This window comes from Carassius carassius, chromosome 10 (genome assembly GCF_963082965.1).
Source record: "Carassius carassius chromosome 10, fCarCar2.1, whole genome shotgun sequence".
Classification (NCBI taxonomy): Eukaryota; Metazoa; Chordata; class Actinopteri; order Cypriniformes; family Cyprinidae; genus Carassius; species Carassius carassius.
The window spans coordinates 29808564-29832833 of NC_081764.1; the positions used below are offsets into that span (position 1 = coordinate 29808564).

At 37.9% G+C, this 24270-nt stretch overlaps 1 protein-coding gene across 1 annotated transcript; it reads right to left on the reverse strand.

Annotated features, from left to right (window-relative positions):
- Positions 1-119: 119 nt before the first annotated feature.
- Positions 120-18975, reverse strand: LOC132151435 (thrombospondin-type laminin G domain and EAR repeat-containing protein-like). The gene is given in 12 exon segments (XM_059559535.1): positions 120-643; positions 1659-1760; positions 1848-1949; positions 1951-2027; positions 10020-10252; positions 11226-11415; positions 15089-15321; positions 16137-16268; positions 17336-17492; positions 17605-17695; positions 18023-18249; positions 18721-18975. Coding segments are annotated over 12 exon segments (1953 nt in total). The 3' UTR covers positions 120-489.
- Positions 18976-24270: the final 5295 nt, after the last annotated feature.

Below are 24270 nucleotides of genomic sequence, written 5' to 3' on the forward strand. Positions count from 1 at the left end.
CTGTGAAATGTTACTTTTAAAAGCATCACATTATTACATTAATATCTCATCACAATATCAAGACAAACTTTGTCATAACTTTTATTAATGTAATTACATAAGACAAGTTATTAAGCAATTTTGAAACATTTATAGGCTGTATAAATGTCATTAATAATAATAATAATAAAACCGCATTAATCGTTAGAAAAATATCAATCTCATTTAAACAGTTTTAAACTGAACTGATTTGAGTACACATTTGAGAGAGTCACCACTGAAAGACTCTTTCATCTTGACAGTCCTTTTTATGCAGATGAGGTAGTTTACAGGAAGTATCAAACTCCATATTCCACCCCTTTCAGCTTGATTGACTTCTCTGACATTAAAGAGTTTCTCATCAAAGTGTTAGTCAAGGCAGAAGTCACTAGTGAAAGAGAACAATTCAGTTCTATCAACTTCTGTGGCATGTGGTAAAAATAAGCAAAAACTGAACTATTGTTTGTGCCTTCAGTGGATCCTCAGCTTGAAGACTTTGCAGAGAGGTGTTTTGGCACTGGAGTACATCAGGTATGAACCCTCTGCTGAGGTAAAGAACTCCCAGTCACTGCATCCAATAGTAGGCAACCGATGGACAGGAACAAAACCCTCATATCCCTGCCATCTATCAGGGACAAAAACAATAAAACTGAAGAAGAAATCTATTTGCTGCAATATTCATTATAGTTTATAGCACTTACTGTAATCTTATCCTATATGGAAGCCCGTTTCTTCCTCAGAACAATAAATAAATAAATAAAAAGGTCACTTTTTAATAATTCTTAATTCAGTTTTTTTTTTCTTGCGATTCTGACTATATTTATTTTTGGCCTTTTTTTCCTTCAAAATTATGAGACAAAAAGCCAGAATTGTAAGAGATAAAGTCAGAATTGCAATATATAAACTCGCAGTTGTAAGAAAAATGTATATGTATATATATATATAACAATGGTATTGTTAATTATACCATGATGAAAACACTAATAATAATAATAATAATAATAATAATAATAATAATAATAATAAACAGTTGTGAAATGTAAACTCAGAATTGTGAAAAAGTCTGTCAGAATTATGTTGCATATCTTGTCATTCTTGTAACTCAAGTGTAATAAATTAATTTTGAGGAAAAAAGTTACAATTATTGTATTGTATACAATTATACAATTACAATTTTTTTATCTATTTTAGAAAATAACTATTGAACACCTTTTAAAGATAAGTCTTATACTATAGGCTTACAGTAGTTGTTGTATATAAGAAAATCTGATTTTTTTACGAGATACCATGACTTTTACAGGTTTACTCATCTCTTACATTTAAAGTGTGGAAGGAAGGATGGGATATTAAAAAAAAGTTATATCGTTTTTTCCACGATTTACAATAGGAAGAGTTGACTCTAGTTCCCGAAGTCATAGCCTGTCTGCCAATTTTATGCAGTTAAGAAATTTTCACAGAATATTCGATTTTAAAAGTTGTGGAGTGTATTCCAGCCTTTACACGTGGTATCAACACAAATGCCCGTCTTTTTCTATAGCAACCCACAGAGCGTTTTACCCACCTGAAGTGCTGCAGCATGTATTTTTAAATGAAGTTGTGAGTTATGATCTGTGCATAATGTTTGAGCTTTCAATCATTACCTGTATATAACACTGTTCAAAGAGTAAGATGATCCATCGTAAGAGTTGGCTACGACTAAGAAGTGTTCATCTCCAACAGAAAAGAATTCCCAGTCCACCGCACTGCCATACATGAGGAAATCGGGTAAAAAAAAACATTGGATGATTATTGTTTCAACCCAAAAAAAACTTTTCTAGTTCTGGCCTTACCTGTATGTTACAATGTCTTGGAATTTGAGGAACATCTTGGTTGTCACATCAAGTTCATATATAGTTGAGTTGATGTCATAAGAGGCTTGGTCCTCTCTCACACAGCATGTGTCCATTGGCAACAGCTAGGAAGACTCTGTTTCCAATCTGAAACATCTCCCAGTCTGTAGCCCCAAATGTCTAGAGAAATGAAAAAATAAAAAATAAATATGCTGAGTGTGATGGCCGAGGACGTGGCCACACCAAAGGGGCAGTAACTGAGAACCCATGCACACATGCATCCCTCTTTCTGGGTTGTTTACACAATTATTTTAGATTATGTTTAGTATTTCATGACACATTTGTTACAGATACCTTGGTTACAGATCACGCTATTCGCATATTTCATAATAATGACAGACACAGATTTAGTTTACGTTCATTGTTTTATTTTCAAATTTGTTTTCTGCCATAAATTTCTAGTTTGGGTGCACACTTTCTAGTTGTTACTGGCATGTTAACATTTATTTCTTTTGAGTTTAAGTTCTTACGTGGAAAGAGTGGAGGGTTGGTGCTGTCTGGGACGTAGCGCTTCGGTGGAGGTCCGTTCCGATAAAGGACCGGCTGGCGTCAGTGGCTGCCATTTTGTTCTGTTGGATTAAACCATGTTGCTAATTAGCTGGGGGTGCCAGATTAATTATATCTGTTTATTTGGTTATTATAATTCTATGTATATTTTGTTGAGTATGATTCTTTGGCTATATTACTTTGTGGATGACCCATTTATTCATGTTTCTGAATTTATTACTTTATTTATTTGAATTGTGTTAAGTAATGTTGGTGTTATTCCCTGTGTATGTGTAATGGACTAGTCCTTTGTGTATATAAGTTCCCCATGTGTGTCATTTGAGAGGTCATGTTTCTTTTTGTCGAGTTTGGTTTTGATTACTGTTAAGTTTGGTTCTGTTCAGTTGACCCTGTTTTTGGGCCTAGACCTGACTTTATTTTGTTCAGTTTTCAAGTAATTTAATTTGTAATTTTGTTTGGCATTTAATAAATCATTTTCTTGTTTTTGGAAATCCTGCATTCTTTGCCCTTGACTGCTTGGTCCCTCACATATGGTGTCAGAAGTGGGATAAGCAGAGGAGGCAGGTTCCCTATATATTCCCCCCCCCCCCCCCCCCTGCAACTTTTTTTTTGGGCTATGAGTCGGCCTGGAAGGAAAGGGCCTCCAAAGACAGTGCTGATGGAAGCACAGGAAGAAGAGGAAGAGATCATGGAGGATGGTGAGGAACTGGTCGCAGAGGAGTCAGTAGGCCGGGAGCCAACGCTGGCAGATCTGACAAGTTTGTTCCGGGCCCACATGGCGCAGGTGGATGCTCGGGAGGCCGGGAGGGCCCAAGAGCAAAAGGAACAAGAGCGGCGATTTAAGGCATTGCAGCACCAGTTTGGCCTGCTTCAGATGGAGGTGCAAGCTCGTACTCATACTCCGGCCACCCCTGATCCACTTTCTATGAATCCAAGTCCAAGGGAAATGCAGGGTGGTGACCCTGATTCTGATCGACCATTCCCGAAAAGGAGTGAAAGAGAATTTCACCACGTGGACCATGATAGAGGTCAGTCCTTGATCAAAGAGCCTAGATTAGAAAAATTAAGTGACTCTGATGACATAGAACATTTTTTGATCACCTTTGAGAGGATGGCTGCAGCGTGTGGTTGGCCTAAAGCTGACTGGGCATTCCGGCTGATTCCCCTACTGACTGGTAAGGCCCGAGCGGCATATGTGCTAATGGACATTGATGACTCTCTTGAGTACGATTGTGTCAAGTCGGCTATTCTGAGAAAGTACGACATTAATTCAGAAACTTATCGACAAAGATTTCGTTCTCTGGAGGTGGAATCATCTGAGAGTCCCAATGAACTGTATGCCAGGCTGAAAGAGTTGTATGGGAAGTGGATTCGACCTAAAGGTAAAACTGTTGAGGAAATTGGAGAAATAATTATTCTTGAGCAGTATCTCCGTATGCTTTCTCATGAGCTTCAGGTATGGATCCGGGAGCGGGGCCCTGATACTGCTGCTGAAGCTGCATCATTGGCGGATGTGTTCGTTGCTGCCCGGGGAAGGAACCAGCCATGGAGTTGGCGGGGTGGGAGAGATTCTCGCAAGCCTCATGTCTTTCATCCACTCCCGTACTACAACTCTGGTAAGCCTCCTGGAGAAGGAAAACCGGAAGCTGTGTCTTTTAAACCACCTAAGAAAGTGCCTATTTGTTACCTGTGTGGCCAAGAGGGTCATACCAAACCTGTTTGCCCGAAGAACATTGTCAAGCTCTCTCAAGTGTGTTATGTGCCCAGAAATAATGCAGCTCCGTTAAAGCCTGGACTGTCCTTAAAGATGACCACTGTAGAAGTGAACGGTAAAGAACTCCATGCTCTGGTTGATACTGGCAGTGACCAGACATTGGTACACAGACAGTTTGTTTCACCTGCCTTGATTAATCCTTCTGACAAGAGACTGATCCGCTGTGTCCATGGCGATGAGAAACTGTTACCTACCGCCGGTCTTTATATCAACATACAGGGACAGACTTATCTCCTGGACGTTGGGGTTGCAGATAATTTGCCGTATCCTGTGATTCTGGGGCATGATTTACCAGTGCTTTTGGATTTACTGCAGCCGGAACAGCTTTGCAATGTTGTGGTCACCAGGGCTAAAATGAAACGGGCAGAGGAACCGACGCAAACACTCTGTACTTTACCTTTCTTTGATGTGGATATCGAAGTAGAACCTTCAAAGTCGCGGAAGTCCCGTAGTGAAAGACGACGGGACAAGCTTGCATATAATGTTTCCAAGATTCCGGCTAACCCCTCATGTGACTTGTTTCAGAGTTTCCAGGTGCCCACTAACATGGTCCAGCTCCAGCAGGAGGACGTCAGTCTGGCTCCGTACCTCAAGAAAGCAGAACATGGAGCTACGGCCAATGTTGATGACACTGACACTGCCGAAAGGTATTTGTTCCAAAAAGGTATTCTTTATCGCCAGTTTGAGTCGACAAACCAGCTTGTTGTGCCACAATGTGTCCGAGAGGTAATCCTCCAGTTGAGCCATTCAATTCCCTGGGCTGGCCACCTAGGAAAACATAAGACCCTAGCTCGCGTTAAAAGACACTTCTATTGGCCAGGACTAAGGAGGGATGTGACGCAATACTGTAAAAGTTGTCCTGAGTGTCAGAAAGTCTCCCTGAGAAGTCCTTCCAGAGCTCCATTACAACCTCTACCTGTGGTGGGTACGCCATTTGAGAGACTGGGTATGGATATTGTGGGTCCTGTAGAAAGGAGTCGAGCTGGAAATCGATTTATGCTGGTTATAACTGATTATGCGACTAGATATCCTGAGGTGTTCCCGATGAAGTCCATTAAAGCCAAGTACGTAGCAACATGCTTAATACAGCTGTTTTCCAGAGTTGGGTTCCCCTGTCAGATTCTTACTGATCAGGGCACTAACTTTATGTCCACTCTCTTAAAGCAGGTGTATCAGCTGCTGGGTATCGAGAGTTTACGTACAACTCCCTATCATCCGCAAACGGATGGCCTCACAGAGCGTTTCAATCAAACACTCAAACAAATGCTTCGCAAGTTCATCAGTGAGTCAGGCAAGGATTGGGACCAATGGTTGCCCTACCTCCTGTTTGCATATAGAGAAGTTCCCCAGGCCTCGACTGGGTTCTCTCCCTTTGAGTTATTATATGGACGTGAGGTGAGAGGCCCTTTGACCCTGCTTCGTGAGCTGTGGGAAGGAACCCAGGGTAGCGGGGACTTGGTAAACGTGATCTCTTATGTTGTGCGGATGAGGGAACGGTTGGAGGCGATGGCGAGACTGGCTCAAACTCACATGGCTGAGGCACAGAGATCCCAGAAATCGTGGTATGATCGATCTGCATGTGAACGGAGTTTTAACCCTGGCCAGCAAGTGTTGGTGATGTTACCAAGCCAGGAAAGCAAATTAATGGCGAAATGGCAGGGTCCATTTGAGATCCGGCGGAAGCTGGGACGCACCACTTATGAAGTCACCACACCAGGCTTGGACCGGCCTAGTAAAGTCTTGCACATTAATTTGCTGAAGGAGTGGATTCCTCGTCCTGAGAAGGAGTCACCAGTTTTGATGATTCAACAGGTGATTGAGGAGGAGGAACTGGAGGAGCAATATTTGCCTCAGCCGGTCGCAGGATGTGTTAATCTGGAGCATTTGCCAAAGGATTGCCAATCCCAAGTGAGAGCGCTTTGTCACCCTGGCCTTTTTTCTGAGTACCCTGGAGCCACCACGTTGATTGAACATGAGATTGTGTTGAAAGGTGATGCTGTTGTTAAAAGGATGAGTTATCGAATACCTGAGCGATTACAGGCCTCCTTAAGGGAAGAGATTGATCTGATGCTGACGTTGGGAATCATCGAGCCGTCTAAGAGTGAGTGGTGTCACCCAGTGGTGTTAGTCCCCAAAAAGGATGGAACCTTACGGTTCTGTATTGATTTTCGATACCTGAACTCCGTCTCTAAGTTCGATTCCTATCCAACACCCCGTATAAGCGACCTCATTGACCGCTTAGGTCAAAGCAAGTATCTGACCACCATTGACCTCGCCAAAGGATACTGGCAAGTTCCTCTCACTCTTCAATCTAGAGAGTTGACTGCCTTTAGAACCCCATGGGGGCTATTCCATTTTAGGGTCCTCCCTTTTGGCCTGCATGGGGCTCCAGCCACTTTTCAGAGGCTCATGGACCAGATATTACATGGTTTGTCTTTTACGGCCGCTTACTTGGATGACATTGTTATCTATAGTGACACTTGGGAACAGCACCTACAACATCTGCAAGAAGTTCTGCGGCGACTCCAGCAAGCTGGCCTCACCATCAATCCACTCAAATGTGCTGTAGCCCGGACTGAAATTGAATATCTGGGCTATGTCATTGGTAAAGGGGTGGTCAGACCCCAGGTAAAAAAAGTTCAAGTCATTCAACAGTGTCCTTTACCCCAAACACGGAAGGAATTGAGATCGTTCCTTGGTATGGCAGGTTTTTATAACCGATTCATTCCTAATTTCTCTGGCAGAGCAGCAACCTTGACGGATATGGTGGGATCCAGATGCCCCAATCGACTTCAGTGGTCAGAGGAAGCAAAGATGGCTTTCCAAGACATCCAGACTGCCCTGGGTGAGGACCCTGTGTTGCATAATCCTGACTTTAATGAACTGTTTGTTGTGCAAACAGATGCTTCGGAACGAGGTATTGGAGCTGTGCTACTGCAAGGGCCAGGTGATGGACGACAGCTGGTGGCTTGTATCAGCCGTAAACTCTTCCCGCGAGAGGTCCGGTATTCTACAATCGAAAAGGAGTGCTTGGCTGTGAAATGGGCTCTGGATTCCCTAAAATATTATCTGCTGGGGAGAGAGTTTATTGTGGAAACTGACCATAAGGCTCTACAGTGGTTGAAGAGGATGAAGGACACAAATAGCAGAATTACTCGGTGGTACTTGGCCATGCAGCCCTTCCGATTCATTGTCCAGTATGTTCCAGGGAAAGACAATGTTACGGCTGATTTCCTCTCTCGGTGTGTCAGTGACGTGCCTGAAGGGGAGGGGAATGTGATGGCCGAGGACGTGGCCACACCAAAGGGGCAGTAACTGAGAACCCATGCACACATGCATCCCTCTTTCTGGGTTGTTTACACAATTATTTTAGATTATGTTTAGTATTTCATGACACATTTGTTACAGATACCTTGGTTACAGATCACGCTATTCGCATATTTCATAATAATGACAGACACAGATTTAGTTTACGTTCATTGTTTTATTTTCAAATTTGTTTTCTGCCATAAATTTCTAGTTTGGGTGCACACTTTCTAGTTGTTACTGGCATGTTAACATTTATTTCTTTTGAGTTTAAGTTCTTACGTGGAAAGAGTGGAGGGTTGGTGCTGTCTGGGACGTAGCGCTTCGGTGGAGGTCCGTTCCGATAAAGGACCGGCTGGCGTCAGTGGCTGCCATTTTGTTCTGTTGGATTAAACCATGTTGCTAATTAGCTGGGGGTGCCAGATTAATTATATCTGTTTATTTGGTTATTATAATTCTATGTATATTTTGTTGAGTATGATTCTTTGGCTATATTACTTTGTGGATGACCCATTTATTCATGTTTCTGAATTTATTACTTTATTTATTTGAATTGTGTTAAGTAATGTTGGTGTTATTCCCTGTGTATGTGTAATGGACTAGTCCTTTGTGTATATAAGTTCCCCATGTGTGTCATTTGAGAGGTCATGTTTCTTTTTGTCGAGTTTGGTTTTGATTACTGTTAAGTTTGGTTCTGTTCAGTTGACCCTGTTTTTGGGCCTAGACCTGACTTTATTTTGTTCAGTTTTCAAGTAATTTAATTTGTAATTTTGTTTGGCATTTAATAAATCATTTTCTTGTTTTTGGAAATCCTGCATTCTTTGCCCTTGACTGCTTGGTCCCTCACACTGAGAAAGAAAAATAGATTTGGTCTGGTAATAATAACAATAATACTGCCATGGCTTTTATCATTAGCTTTTTCGAGACAAAAGGCTGCTTACACCATTTCTGATAATTATAAGCTAAACCTCAGAAGTTTTTCTATACTGGGTTAAGAAAGTTGTAGTATCTGACACATTTATGGGAAACACAGTCTTGCTGAATTGACACTGACTGCATCCAAAAATTCATGAGATCCATATCACATCACTGTCATAAATGACTTTAGATGATGTTACACTATAATTATCTAACAAAATCAAACGATTGATACTAACAAAAAAACTCTTCTTGTTCTTTTTTCTCCTGTAAAACACATCTGCACATGGGGAAATTCCCATCTGAAACTGCTGACAACATCACAAGCAACAGGTCTGCCTTGTTAAGTCGTTGACTTTGGATCAGTGATATCGAGAAAATTCAACAATGATTGAAAATGTTTGACATTTTTATAGACTTGAATGAAAGCCGCCATTACTTTTTTCATCTGACTATAAAAATAAAATATTCCAAAGAAAATATTGCATTTTCACCTTAATTTTATCTTGTCTGTGAAACAAAACAAAAAAAACTTTTCCAAGCTGCTATTTTCCATTCAACGAAAATTATGAAGGTAGTACTGTAGCAAAACTGAAGAGGTTGAAAATCTGAATGTGAGAACTTGTCTTATAAACATTCGTATTTGTAAGTTGAAATTTACACTTACAGCTCTGATGTAAAAAAAGATGAATCTTTCAATTTGCACACACAGACAATGATCAAAACACCCGTGTTCTGAATTGTAAGTTTTAGATTAATAGTTACAAATGAGTACAATGACATTCACACAAACAAAATGACATACACAAATGTTTACGACATATGCATTTATAAGAATTATATTGCAAGTAAATAAAGTGGAAAAATCATTACAAATTACAAAAAGATGAATGATGGACTTATGTAGGAGAAATTTTCAACCTCTCGAGTTTAGCTACTGATTTACCTCCATAGAAAATGGATGTTGACTTATTTTATCAATTTGAAAATCTAATTGTTTAGACTACGTTTATTCATTTTAATGCTTGAAATATTTATGTCACCCTCCACCCTTATCAGAAATCATCTTCCCAAACCCAATACACATAAATAGACATTGACTATATCTTATCTTTCCTTTAAAGTAAAACTGTCTGATGTGTTAAGTCGTTAAACAGGTAAAATCATTTGTAGTTATGAATGAAACGTTTGTGACAACTGGATTTCAAGCAATAAATCTCTTCATTAGCAGTTCAGGGTCTTTTACAAGAGTTAAAGCTATACTTAAACAACCCCAGCAATACTACAGATGCCCAAAAGTTGATTCTGTGAGAACAGGTGTCAGGTAAATTTAAAATAACATGCTGCAACTGGTAAACACCATTATGAGTCCATCATTCAACGTTTTTTTTTTTTTGTTTTTTTTCACTTTTTTTACCTGCAATATAATTATTACTGTGCAGCTGAGGATAGAAATGTACCCCATTTACACCAGTGTTTCCATTCAAAGTAAATAAGTTTTAGATCATCAAGTTTCAGAATGATCCATTTGATTTTAAGCCATCAGAAAGTACTAGTGCCTTGTGTCCATCTCGAGCAATTTGAAATGTCATGCTTTCTAAACTCACCCTTATAGTCTGAAAAAGCTGAAAGGCTCCACCAAGCCAGATGTAGATGGATGAATCTGTTTGGGTGGAGGTGCCATCAAATGCATTGGCCACTGCTAGGAAGTGGTAGGGCCCTACGGTGAAAAACTCCCAGTTATAAGCTCCTGATGTCGAGATGGTTTGATTCACCTCAAACATATTGGTGCCTGGGTTCCACTTATAAACAATGCTGTCAATGTTGTGATTGCCAGTCTCTAAAAGGGGTGACAGGAACATAATATAAGTATTATAAAATAATAATAAATGTGACTACTGGCACCTATTTTAAGAGCAGTAACAAAATGAAGTGCGGATAAAAATGTACTGAACTCCATCAGAGGCTCCAAATTTATCAGTCCATACACTACCAATCTAAAGTGTTATTTTTTTTTATGTACTTGAAATATCTTATGCTAAGAGTGTATTTATTTGATCACAAATAGAGTAAAAAGTAGTTTTTGAGGAAAAAAAGTGTAATTGTACAGATTTAATAGCGAGATATAAATTAATTTTTGAGAAAAATAAAAGTTAAATTTGCGGAATATAGACTCATGCAGTTTCCCTTTTATCTCAAAATATATATTTTCACAATATATATATTTATTTTTTTACATCTCAACTTTTTTTCTGTCAGGAATCTGATTTTACATCTCACAAATACTTTTTATTCCACCTATGAAATAAAAAGGGTAATTGTGAGTTTATGTCACAATTCTAAATTTATTCAGAATTACCAGATAAAAAGTATCTGGTAATTACCTTTATTTATAATTTTTTTCCATTGCAGAAATGGGCTTCCATAGAATTGTGAGATCTAAACTCAGAATTAAGAGGAAAAAAAGTAAGAATTGTGGTATATAAATGCAGAACTAGAAGATGGAAGCTTGGAATTGTGAGACAGAAAGTCAGACTAAAGAAGTTAGAGTTTATATCTCACACTTCAATATTCTTTCATTGTATGGCAAACGTATCTTCAAATGTCAAATATTTTGTGATGCACAGATCAAAGAAAGTCATAGGGGCTTGGAAAGACATTATGCTGAGTATGAATTTATATTTTTCGGTCAACATTTATGGAGTGGGGTGAACTGAGAACCATTTAACAGTATTCTGGACCGTTATGTATGAGCCTAGTCAGGCACTGAGGAATCACTTGGTTCAGCCCCAGTACATCATTGTTGGACCAACCTGTTCTGTGATTAGCCACAGCTAAAAAAGCTTCATTATTAATATGAAAGGCCTCCCAGTCACGAGCGCTGTGCGTCTCCAGGGTCTGATAATGCACAAACTTCAGTCTCTTATTACTCCACCGATAGATCACAGATAGCTCTCGCTCTCCGTCCACTGGGCCCACGGAGTTTGACACCGCCAAGAACATCTGGCACACATACAACACACACAGTTATTAATGAGCCTGATACAGACAAACAGAGATAGAGTTACACTTATCAGTCAGCCCATCATTTGTCTATCATGAATCCAGCTCGCTAAATTTAGACCCATGTGAAGATCAGGTGGTAGATATACTGCCTAGTATGAGTCATAATTTCACTCAGGTGAAGAGTTTAGTGATGCCTTAACTGATATAAATACAAACTCTATTATATAATGATGATGATAAAAGTCGTAAAGGGGTGCAGGTTTCAACAAAGAACCTTTATTACTTCCTATTCGTTATAATTCAAGATCTGTGTGATATAATTAAGACTAAACAATTCCACTGCAGACAGACAGATGTGTAAAAATGATTCATTCAGAGAAGGGAAAGTATCAGACTTTAAATTAATTTCTGTGACTGACTACACTAGTGATTTAAAGTTATTGCATATGTTTGTACTGAGCGTAAGAAAGACCACATCAAACACACCTGGCTCCCACAGTGCAGTGTAACGTAAGTTCTCTGTGGCTTTGTGCATGATTGAGTGGAAAACATGCAGATCACACTCATGGTACTGAACCACGTCAAGTGTATCTCTAAAAATCCAGTCGCAGTTCTTACCTGCCCTTTACCTCATTCCTGATTGTAAATCTCTCTTAACATTTCACCTCAGGCTTTTTCTGCCAGTAATTCTTTCCTAATGAAATTTCATTGCTCTCTACAGCTGCACTGTACAAACCTTTGCCTGTTTTACAGCAATTTCAAGTCCTCTATCTGCAGCATGTTTCAATGTCACTGATCTGACCCTTTTTTAAAACTGTGACTTCAATAAACATTTTATACTTTCAAATTATTATTTAAAATTAATGATTATATTTTTGAAAAAATTCTATATTCTGAACTATTATTATTCTGAATTATAATATTAGTCTTTTTTATCATGTTTATTTCTGTTCTATCAAATTTAGTTCTTTTTTTAAGACCATTATAATTTAAACTTAAAAAAATTTAAAACTTTAAGCAATATAAACACCATTTACAGTTTCAATTTCATTCAAATTAATGTTTAAACAAAAATGTCTAGGTGATATAACTGTTTGGAGATTGTAGTAGAGAAAAATTAAAATGCTGAAATTCTTGGAAAAGTAAAAAATATTACTTATATTTGAAAATCCTTAGTTGCAGTCTTTAAATCAGTACAGCGATTTTGATGACTAATATCATCTAATCTTTTTTTACATATTAGACACTTAATATGTTTATTTATATGCTTGATTTTTTTACATCTACATTACATTTATTCATTTAGCTGACGCTTTTATCCAAAGTAACTTACAATTGCTATATATATGTCAGACGTCACACACCTCTGGAGCAACTAGGGGTTAACTGTCTTGCTCAGGGACACATTGGTGTCTCACAGTGGATTCGAACCCAGGTCTCTCATGCCAAAGGCAGGTGTCTTATCCACTGCGCCAACACCACCCTTTTTTTATTTTGAATTTTTTTTAATCTGGTTAACTTATAATTATTTATATGTGTAAGTCAATATTCATGGTGTTTGGGACATTTTTATTGACAGTTTCACCGCTTCAAAGTTTTTGGGCCCTATCATTCACCCAGCGCAATGCGACGCAAGGCGCAGCGCAAGTGTGTTTGCTAGTTTCAGTCCGGCGCCGTTCGCATTTTCTCGTCCAGCGCCACATCGTTTAATTAGCAAATACATTTGCGCTAATTGGTCTAAAAAAGAGGTGTGTTCAGGCCCATTGCTGACGCAATGCTAATTTAAGGAGCTGAAAATAGACTGTGCCACAGATCAGCTCAAACCTGGTCTAAAGTCTGGAGCAATGTTTTTCTTTGTTATTTAAATAGCGTGTTAGTATAGGCGGGTCTGCAATGCGCGTATACGCTGCTTATTAAACACACGGATGCACAGCAGCACACAAACATGCCAAATATTAAAAATTAAAGGATTGCAATGCATAAGATATACATATACATATATATGCCTACATGTCATAATGGATAGTCATCACATGTAGCAGACTTAGGCTATCTATTTGCTCACACACGAGCAGCTCCGTTTCATCTCGGAGATGCGTTCTATATTTGCGCTTGCCAAGTTCCACCGTGTAAATAGCAAATCCGTCATGGCACGAGAGCAACTGGCTCTTAAAGGGAATGGAAGATGAGACTCTGATTGGTTTATTGCACGTTACGCTCAAAAAACACCCATTACTCATTAAGAGAATAGGGACAACCCATTTAGACCATGCGCCCGGACACGCCAACCGTTATTCCGTCGTTAAAATAGCAAAAGTGGATTTGGACATGCCCTGAGTACACCTGCGCCGTGCGCTTTACACTTTGCGTTTAGATCATTAAAATAGGGCCCTTAGGGTGCTTTCACACCTGCCTCATTTAGTTCGGTTGAATCGTACCAGAGTTCGTTTCCCCCCTTGGTGCGGTTCGATTGGGCAGGTGAGAAAGCAGCAATCGCACTCGGGTGCGCACCAAAAGCGGACCAAACAAGCGTACTGACACCTGCTTGAAGAGGTGGTCTCGCTACGCTTTCAAATGAACTCTGGAGCGGTTTGTTTGTGGTGAGAATGTGATCCGACCTCGAACAGACCCAACTGCAAAAAGCACTGATCATTTTTGGACTAAACCAGCTGCCGTAGTCAGCTGCGCTGTGCATTATGGGATGAGGAAGTGTTTGTTGACAGTTTGCACTTTAGCATGGCAGCTCGTGGACAAACTTGGAGTTGTGAGGAGGTGCGGAGCCTCATAGAAATTTGGTCAGATGAACATGAGCATGTCAGAGTTAAGAAGAATTAATGCACGCCTCCGCTTGAAGTTACGAGCGATGCCCGCTCGCCGTTTGCAGTGCATTAGAACGTTGTTTTTTTAAGCTGCATCCGCGCTTCATTATAGAAATTTATTTTTTGCATATTGTGGTGTATACAAACAATGTAATAGATTATGGCCAGGGACAAAACCAGCCCGCGCAGTCGTGTTGTCGTGTATTTGTGTTGTCTCCGTGTTGTTTGCTGGCTTTTCCTCTTATGTTGGAATTTTCCTGCACGTAAATTCTGACCAATCGAAAAGCAGTTTAGGAAATACGTCATGGCCAATGAGTGATGTAGATGTTGTCATGTGACGCACGTCCTGATTTTGCTGAGTTAGATGTGTTCCTAGGTCAACATATTTTGTTGACCCTGGAACAACATTTTACTCCAAAAATATATTCTTGACCATATCCCTACACCTAAACCTAACCCTAACCATGAGTAATCCCTAAAATCAGAGGAAATGATAGATGAATGACACTGATGTACAAGCAACAAACTGTGATTTTAAGCGTAAACTTCACAAAATCTATAAACTGGTTCTTCAAATCTGATTGGTTAATCACAATGTTGTTCCAGGGACAACAAAGATGTTGTCCCAGGAACATGTCTCACTTGGTAAAATCAGGTTCTGCGTCATGTGACTGCATCTTGGTTCGTTTCAACTGGTACAGACCAAAGCAATCAGTGTGGTTTGAAAAGGAACTAAAAAAGCTGAAAAATGCTACAATGTATAATTTTTTGCCCTTGGTTCAGACCAAATGAATCGAACTAGAGATGTGAAAGCACCCTTAGACTTTGACAACATTATAGTCTTTTCTCACCTTCCTCCCTATAGTGAACTGCTTCCATGCCTGGGCTTTAAAGGTGCTGATGTTTTGGTAGAGCTGGAATTGGCCGTGGTTCCAGTGGTAGATGGCAGAGCCTGGTTTGTTAGCCTGATGAGCCATAGCAGCAAACAGCCCAACAGAGGGGATCTGGAAAAGCTCAATGTCCAGAGTCTCTGAGGTGGTGTAGAGGTCCTGGTATTCGTCTACATAGTGTAGTCTGTCTTTCTCTGTAGATTGAATAGCATTAAAAAGAGTCATTCAAACAAATGGCATAATTCAAACTAAAAGCTGTCAAAAGGGCATTAACAGGAGTTTTTATGGTAATCATAATACCAATCATACCAAAATACCAATCATCACCATTGACACAATACTTTTTGGTCAAGAAACTGATCAAATATGAGTATGGTTATAAATAATTATAAGATATGAGATCTATATGAATATTGCATGTTAAAGGTGAATATAACATTACTTTTTCTAAATTAAAACAGCAGACTCTAGCAAATCTCGGTTGTGTGATTGTTTAGACTGTTACAGAAACTATATCATAGAGCTCTATGTACAGTATAAAGTACTGATACAGTATGTATAAAGATATCCAAATATCCAACTTTATTCTCATACATAAAGTAAACTCACATAAAGCCAAATTTACTATATAGCATGTATAAGTACATATAAATATGTGTGTGTCTGTGTGTGTATGTAGTGATATATTATATATAGCTTATCTCAACTGCTTTTTTCTTTATTGTCGCAGAATATATACTATATTAAGCCCAGCTCTAATCTGCTAAATGTGACTATAAGGCATTAAGATATTTATATGTTACAAACATTAACAAAATGATTTTCTCCAAAGCTGTTATGAAATGATGTGTTTGGTGAAAAGCGCTATATCAAGAAATTTGATTTGACTTGACAGGTCATAATCATAAAAGTTCAAATAAAGCACTTTGTTTAAAAACTAAGATATTAATAATTAAAAAAAAAATCTATTGTGATTTTTTTTTAAACAAATTGATTTTTAGTTTCCTACCTTGCAACATAGAGTGCCAGTATGCACCATCACATAGAAAAAGGCCTCTTTTAAGAGTGTCAAACCAGAGTTGCCCCAGTTCTGCTGCAGTGCATGCTGGTTTAGACCCCAGAGTCACACGGACCTCCGTCTCTGAACATTAAAAGGAGAGTGCAAACATACTGAACAAATATGCATTCGTTAAAGTGGTATCTCTTTTTGAATTGCATTAAATGATATTGTATTTTATGAAATCTGTGATTAATGGATTAGTAATATGTGTGTGTGTGTGTGTGTGTGTGTGTGTGTGTGTGTGTGTGTGTGTGTGTGTGTGTGTGTGTGTGTGTGTGTGTGTGTGTGTGTGTGTGTGTGTGTGTGTGTGTGTGTATTTTTGATATCTTAATGAAACTGGATGACTATTTGTAATGGATCTACTTCATGAAAGAATATGGATATGAAACAAGTGTTTCAGTGTTTTAATACAGACGAAACAATATGTTTAATGAGCTCGGGCTGTGAGGGTTTTAAAGTATTAACCAGATCAAAGTTACCATTAGCTAATTTAAATTGTCAATACAAATGACAAAAACACTGCATTGTTTGTCATGCCAGAGATGTGTGCCAGCGTAAACCCACACTCACTCAATCACTGACAGCTCTCACTGCAAGCGGCAGAACCTCTGTTTTCCTTTCAGAGCTAAACAAGTGTCAGATGTTTAGTTTGGGACCATAACTCAATCCGGCCACGGGTGATGTGTCAGTGGTGTGGTCTTTCACAACACAGATCTGTACTTTTCTTCAATATGTTTTCCATGGCTCCAGTCATGATAGAAAATCATTTTTCTAATGGTTCATTGTAACTCAATGTTAAGATTGGCAACGTTGATATTTCTAACCAACTTATTTTCTCAGTTTTAATATTTATTATGGCCTTAATTATATATGTATATAAAGAACACAAATTTTTGTAATATAATAATATAATATAAATAATATAGTTTTATATCATAAAATGTTATAATGTATCTATGTGACAAACATACCAAAATTAAGACGCTATTCAATTATCACAAACATTATAATTGTTTTATTTATAATTTCATTTAATTATTTATTTATTCTGGTTGAATATATTTATTTTATTACATTGTTTTTGTTGTTATTTTAGGATGCTTATATTTAACCTTAACATCATTTGAATTAAAATCTTTTAGATTTACCATATGGAGGGAGCAAGACATCATTCATTTGGGATTTCACTGGCAAGTTTGACAGGATTGTAGGGACAGAAAGCTCAACCAGTGTTGGATTGGAAGAGGGACAAACACGTGGCGTTGCGTCTGATCCGGGGAAAAGGACAAGCTGGCGCAGTAAACCCTTAAGAAAGAAGACAGATCATCATCTTACCAACAGGTATGTTTGCATGTATGCTAATATATTTTAAATAAAGCAAAATAATTAGCAATATATATCAGAATACAAATCTTACAGAGAACAGGCCTTTCCACTTCCTTCGACTTCCGATTTGGAACCTGGAACCATCGGTGCTGAGATCAGAGGGAAATGGCTGTTTATGGACCCTGAAACCCATCAGGGAAAGTACATTACTCCCAGAACTCAACTTTAAACTGCAAAATCTTTCGTTTCAGAATCTTTTCTATTCTATTTTTATGGTTTTGAAAGATGCTTCCTCTAAAAATAACAGATGTCATGCTTCACTGTTCTTAAAACAAGTAATAAAATGAAATTTGCATTTCATTTGTAGTTAATTGCTCAAGAATTCATTGCAAGAGTATGTGCATTTTTGGCCAAGAAACTGTAACCAAAAAAAAAATTTAGGTCCAAGGTCATCTACATGTCTATGTCTTGTAGTGAATAGGGTCTTTCTACTGCTGTTACAGACTCACAGTTCCAGAGGGACGCCGCAGTCCAGGGTGAGGGTGGCATGATGACCGCTGACGGCTAACACCATGCTGTGCCAACGGTTGTCCGCCAGGCGGATTCTTTTAAAGATGAGACGTTCCCTCCCCATTGAGCCCTGATAGATGAGATGGACTTTCTCTTTAGAGAAACGCAGGCCAAGCAGGAGTTGATTGGCATCCTCCTTCACCACAGTGAACAAATACTCATTCCTCTGAAAGACAGCAAGCACATGGGGCATCTAATGCTCTGCAAAAGGTCAGATGCTTGTGTCCAGGTCAACTTAATTATTATAGAAAAAATTAACATCTTTACAACTCAAGCAGAGTTGTTTTCTGGTGTATTGTGTTTATGTGACAATTTCACTAAGACTCAAATTTTCCCTAATCTTTTGAGATACAACATACAAAATGTGTGTATATATATATATATTTTTTTTTTTTTTTTGCTCTGTATGCCTTATCTCAAAAGATAAGGGAAAATTAGATTTTTAGTGAAATTATCACATGAATACAATACACCAGAAAGCAACCCTGTTTGAGTTTGGAGTAAAATAACTATTCTCAAATAGGAAATTTAAAATTTTTGAGACTTTCTATAATAAAGTTGACCTGGACACAAGCATATGACCCTTTGCGGAGCTCTGAATTACATGTCTTTTAAATGTCCATCATTATAAGCATACCTTCATTCTGGTTTCAGGCACTTTTACAGTGGCCACTATGGAGAATTCTGCAGGGAAGAGAGGGCAGTTAATGAAGAGCTGAGACGATGGAAAGGTGAGTGCTTGCGTAGGACTGAAGAACTGGACCCCACGAGCACCTCCCTCCTGCACCATATGGATCCCAGCCAGAGCCTCTCCGTTTCGGGACAGCACTCGAGACAACAGGTCCACTGGATGAAGATCTGGAGAGGGAGAGGAGAAAGTTGAGGACCCCATGCCAGAAACAATGTTTGACTGATTAGCACATGGTTCAGTTATTTATTTATTTATTGGGCTCTTAAAACCTGCTCAGCATACTTGTTAGTCAAAGGTTTTGGACTGCGTGTGTTCTTTTGATACTATCAACCAATCAGCACTGTCAAGACATAGTTTTGTCCTGTGGTGGTAAGTATGACTTTTATTATTCAGATTATTGCCTCAAAAACTTCTGTTCCTATAACTGAGTGGCCATTAGCAAAGATGGAAGCAAGAAGGTTACATACTTCAGAGTTTGTCTGTTCCAACTGAATAACTGCCTTCTCCAAGTGAGTGAGGGAGTGAGTGTGAAGTGAGTGAAGTGAGTGAGTGAAGTGACATTCTGCCAAGTATGGTGACCCATACTCAGAATTTGTGTTCTGCATTTAACCCATCCGAAGTGCACACACACAGAGCAGTGAACACACACACACACTGTGAACACACACCCGGAGCAGTGGGCAGCCATTTTTTACTTTTATTACTGTAATACTCCAAGTATTACAGACTACAGTTGATAACAAGTGAGTGTCCAAAATTAGTTTTTGTGTTCATTTTGACCATAGTTGCATCATTTAAAAGCAGAAAACAAATATCCTTTTGTTGAATGTCATGATTGAAAAGTGTGCTTGTGCCATCAGATAGCATCTGATTTTATCCATTGTTATTTAATGCTATTTACATTTATGTATTTGGTATGCAATTTTATTCAAAGTGATTTACATTGCATTTAACATTGCCCTCTCTCTCAAACCCATGACCTTAGCATTGCTGTTTAAGCTACAGGAAGGCTATTAAATCCATTCATGTGGATTAGGTATCTGAATACTTTTGATGGCTGATATATTTTTGCATCTGCAGATGGGAATAGCTCTTGATATAGTTTATCTCCTAAAGTATGCAAATTGCCTTCCATGCAAAATATACAGAGGAAAGAGGGGGAGACAGAATATTTATATTCAGCTCTCCCAGGTTCACAGACTTTACAAAACCCTGGCCTGAACTTTGATTTAATTTCATTCATATATACAATGACATGGTTTAAAATGTGTGATGTTTTTTTTAGCATTAGCATTTACTAGTCTAAAGACTTCATATGACCATTGTTTTCCTCAAAAATAGTTAAATATGTAAAGTGACAGTAACGGCAGCATAAGTTCCAACTGATACTCTTGGATATGCTTTACTTTCTTTCCAAACTACAGATAAATGTGTAGATGCTTCAAATGAGAACACACACACACTGATGACAAAGAGATGTCATCTATAGATGTTCAGTGACAGGGCTGCAGTTCCCTAAACATTCTCCACATTATTGTGGTATATACAGCTTCTATTGTAACAACAGCCCTTCAGCTGAGCTCATTGCCTGAACACTGAAATGGTTTGCTCTTGCCATACAAAAACAGTATTTTAAAATACCACTTAAGGAATTTATTTTGGTAATCTTCTGGTAAACTCTTTTTCAATTTGGCATTTTTCATTTTCTCATTTCTTTTGCATTGGTATCTAATACTTGGTGAAGGTGATCCCACTCACCCATCACACAGCTTCTTCAGTCTGCTGCCATCAGGGTCCAGGCCAGGACCAGCAGACTGAAGGACAGCTTCATCCATCAGGCTGTCAGGAAGCTGAACTCCCTCCCGAACTTGCCCCCCCTCCCCTCTCCTGCCCCAGGCACCACTGAACTATGAACCCCCCCCCCAACACACACACGCACACACTAATTATATGATGGCATGCACTAGTCACTTTGTGCAGCATTGGTCTGCTCACTACCTCATTCAGCATGGAACTGACGTCATTCCACTACCTCATCAGTCAGTTAAATAAAATAACTGCTCTTGAGCCCTTTGTCACTTGTCACTTTAATCAGACTTAATAAGATATTTTTAATAAGGGATTTTTTTGCACTAAAAATCTTTTATCTGCACTGTTGTTCACTTCATTGATTTTAACTATATCTGACATTTGCCTTGCGCTGCTTTATTTAACTTTATTTTAAATTTTATTATATGCCTTTTTTTTTTTTTTTTTTTTACATTCCCTTATTGTATAGTTGTATCTACATTTTATATTTAATCTAGATTTTTAGGCTTTAATGTTAATTTTATCTGTATGCACCGGGGTCTGAGAGTAACACAATTTCGATTCTCTGTATGTATGTCCTGTACATGTGGAAACTGACAATAAAGCAGACTTGAACTTGAACTTGAACTAATGTAATTGCCTTTGTTGTATGAAAATGGGAGAATTTAAGCACCAGGGTTGTTGCCGGGTTTGGGAAAAGTTTTCCACTTTTCCATTTTACAGACCAAGCTGTGAATTAGTGTGACAACATGGATACACCACCAGTCCCCATCATTCATAGTGAAAGCATTTGTGTGGCACAGATTTCATAAATTAGTAAGCATTCATTTCTTCTATCAAAGGCATGGTTCACCCAAAAAATGAATTTCTGTCATCATTTACTTACCCAACTAAGTTGTTCCAAAAACAAAAGATATTTTGGAGAATGTTGGTAACGCAACAGTTTCTCTTCCCCCTTTACTTTTTCCATACTTTAGAAGTCAGTGGGGACCAGCAATTGTTTGATTACCAACATTTTTCAACATAACTTTTATTTTTGGGTGAACTATCCCTTTTAAGTGACATTTTGGTGGTCTGTGTGATGCATGCCTACCATGTTTTTAATTAGAATGTGTGATAATAACGAATCAGATTTTATTGTGTGAAAATGAAATATAAATTTATACCAATATTGTGATCATTTCCACAATAATAAACAGTTGTCCCTAATAAAATTTTAAAAAGTGACCAAGGACACTGCGTCAATAATAATTTTTAAAAAATTCTCTAGAGAAATATAACACAAGATGAGTGAGAAAACAAAAACAAATCTTGTTTTTTCTTTTCACATGACATTTCCAATTGACAATTTTGTAATTTGTAAAAAGTGTGATTTGGTGTGATTCGGATAAATACAATTCTAACTGTAAAAGTAGTCTAGTAGTTTTCACCCAAAACCTGTAAAATGTTTAATTAATTAAATAATTAAAATTTTCACCACAATTGTGAATGAAATGAGGGAAATTAGTTCAGGTTGAGGATTTACGGTTTCATTCAAGATCTTTAAAGTCCAGACTTGATCTAATCTGAAGAATTTTATTATGGAGGAAGTCACATTTTCTTATTGTCTACTGAAAGAGAGATGAACAAATTGTCATACCAGGACTCAGTGATTTAAAGATTAACAGTTTGTTGTCATGCAGCTATTGCATTACAAAAAAAAACTGTTTATTAGAGAGCAAATAATCAGGGTTATGTGCAGTATCTCACCTGTACAGGGTTTCCATGGCACTACGGTCACACTTTCTGTCAATGGCAGAAGCAGCAGAAACAACTGCAGTGCAAGTAGGGTGGTTAAGGATGGCACCAAGTTATGCTGTCCTTCCATTAAATGTTGATTTGGCAAAAAAATGTCCTTACAAACTTTTAATTGGCCACAAAAAAAGCCCAAAACATACAATTCAGAAAGTTGTCTGCTGGTCAAGATGCCTTTATGTCCTGTATTCTTTGTTCCTTGAACTGTCCAGAATAGAGTCTGTCCCTCATTGTTTAATTTTAAGAAAATAATTAGTTTAACATAAATGGACCCTTAGCTACTTACATTTACATTTATTCATTTAGCTGACGCTTTTATCCAAAGCGACTTACAATTGCTATATATGTCAGAGGTCGCACGCCTCTGGAGCAACTAGGGGTTAAGTGTCTTGCTCAGGGACACACTGGCGGTTCACAGTGGATTCGAACCCGGGTCTCCCATACTTAATAAAGTTATTTTTTTTAAAACACACACACACAAATAGGTGTGATTTGCACTAGCTAATATCTCAACACAAAATACAAACTAAATAAAAATTCATGTTTCTTAATAAAAATGACATTTTCTGTACTACTTCTCAGGAAAGTTCTTCCTTATCCACTTAAATGCTAATCATTGACAAACAATTCAAACTAGACGGAGCCAAAATACTCAGAAAGCTGTAATCATAGTCCTGAACATCCACAAGCCTGTGCTTTCCCCTCTTCTTCCCTTCTGTTCATGTGCGCAGAGACATCCAGAACGCAGCAGCTAATTCACCTGTCAGCTGCAGGGTCAAATGAGCATGCTAACGGATCACAACTACAACTGAGAGCTCAAGGGGCAAAAGCGATGTATTTAGAGAGGCGTTCAAATGAAACCGTGTCAACACGAGAGGAGGGGCTCAGAAGGAGGTACAGAGGCTGAGAGAAAGGCAGACAGACAGAAAGAGAGAGATTTCCTGCAGTCCTAATCTCAGTATTTCATTGCTTCATAACCCTCTCCCTCTCTTTCTCTCTCTCTCTCTCTCTCTCTGTTTTATTTTCTGCCTCTGGGTGGAGTCCGTCTCTGTATCCTGATCTGGTTCTCAGTCTCACTTTGTATTTATTTTATGTGTGTGTGTGTGTGTGTTGTTCTAAAAAAAATGTTGTTTTAGTGTATATGTTCTCATACTTCAACTTGTGCTAATTCATAGTTTTGATGACTCAGTTTTTCCACGCCAGTTTAATATTTCACAATATTTGAAAAATAATTTTAAGTTACATCTTTAATTTTTCATATTTTCATGGCCAAATTGTCAAATTGATATTTGACAACATTTGACAAAGTATTAAAAGATAATTTTAAATGTATTATGGCCAGATTGTCACCCCGAATATCTGATGTTTGACAATATTTTGAAAGATATATTGATGGCCAAATAATTTTCCCCAATATTTAATATTCAACAGTATTTTAACAAAAAAAATAAAGAATAATAAATATTATTATACTAATAATAAATACATTTTCACACCCAGTTTAATATTTGCCAAAAAAAAATAAAAAATAAAAAAAAATAATAAGTTAATAATAAATAATAAGCATTATAAAATAATATTTTTACAGTATTAATGTCCAAATTGCCATGCCCAATATTTAATACTGTCAATATTTGATAAAGGTATATTTTTATCTACCTAATGGCACAAAACGTAAGTTTTTTAATGGTGAAAGGCTACGATAAGATGTGAGTAGCTGAACAACAAACTACTTGATTTGACCTTTTGGTCAAAGTTTTTGGTTAGAAATATATGGCATCATATGTGATTAATGGAACTAATAATTGAATGTAATAAGACAAGAAGCATTTATCCATTGATAAAATATTAGACATAGAAAATATTATTTACAATCAATTCATTTTGATAAAA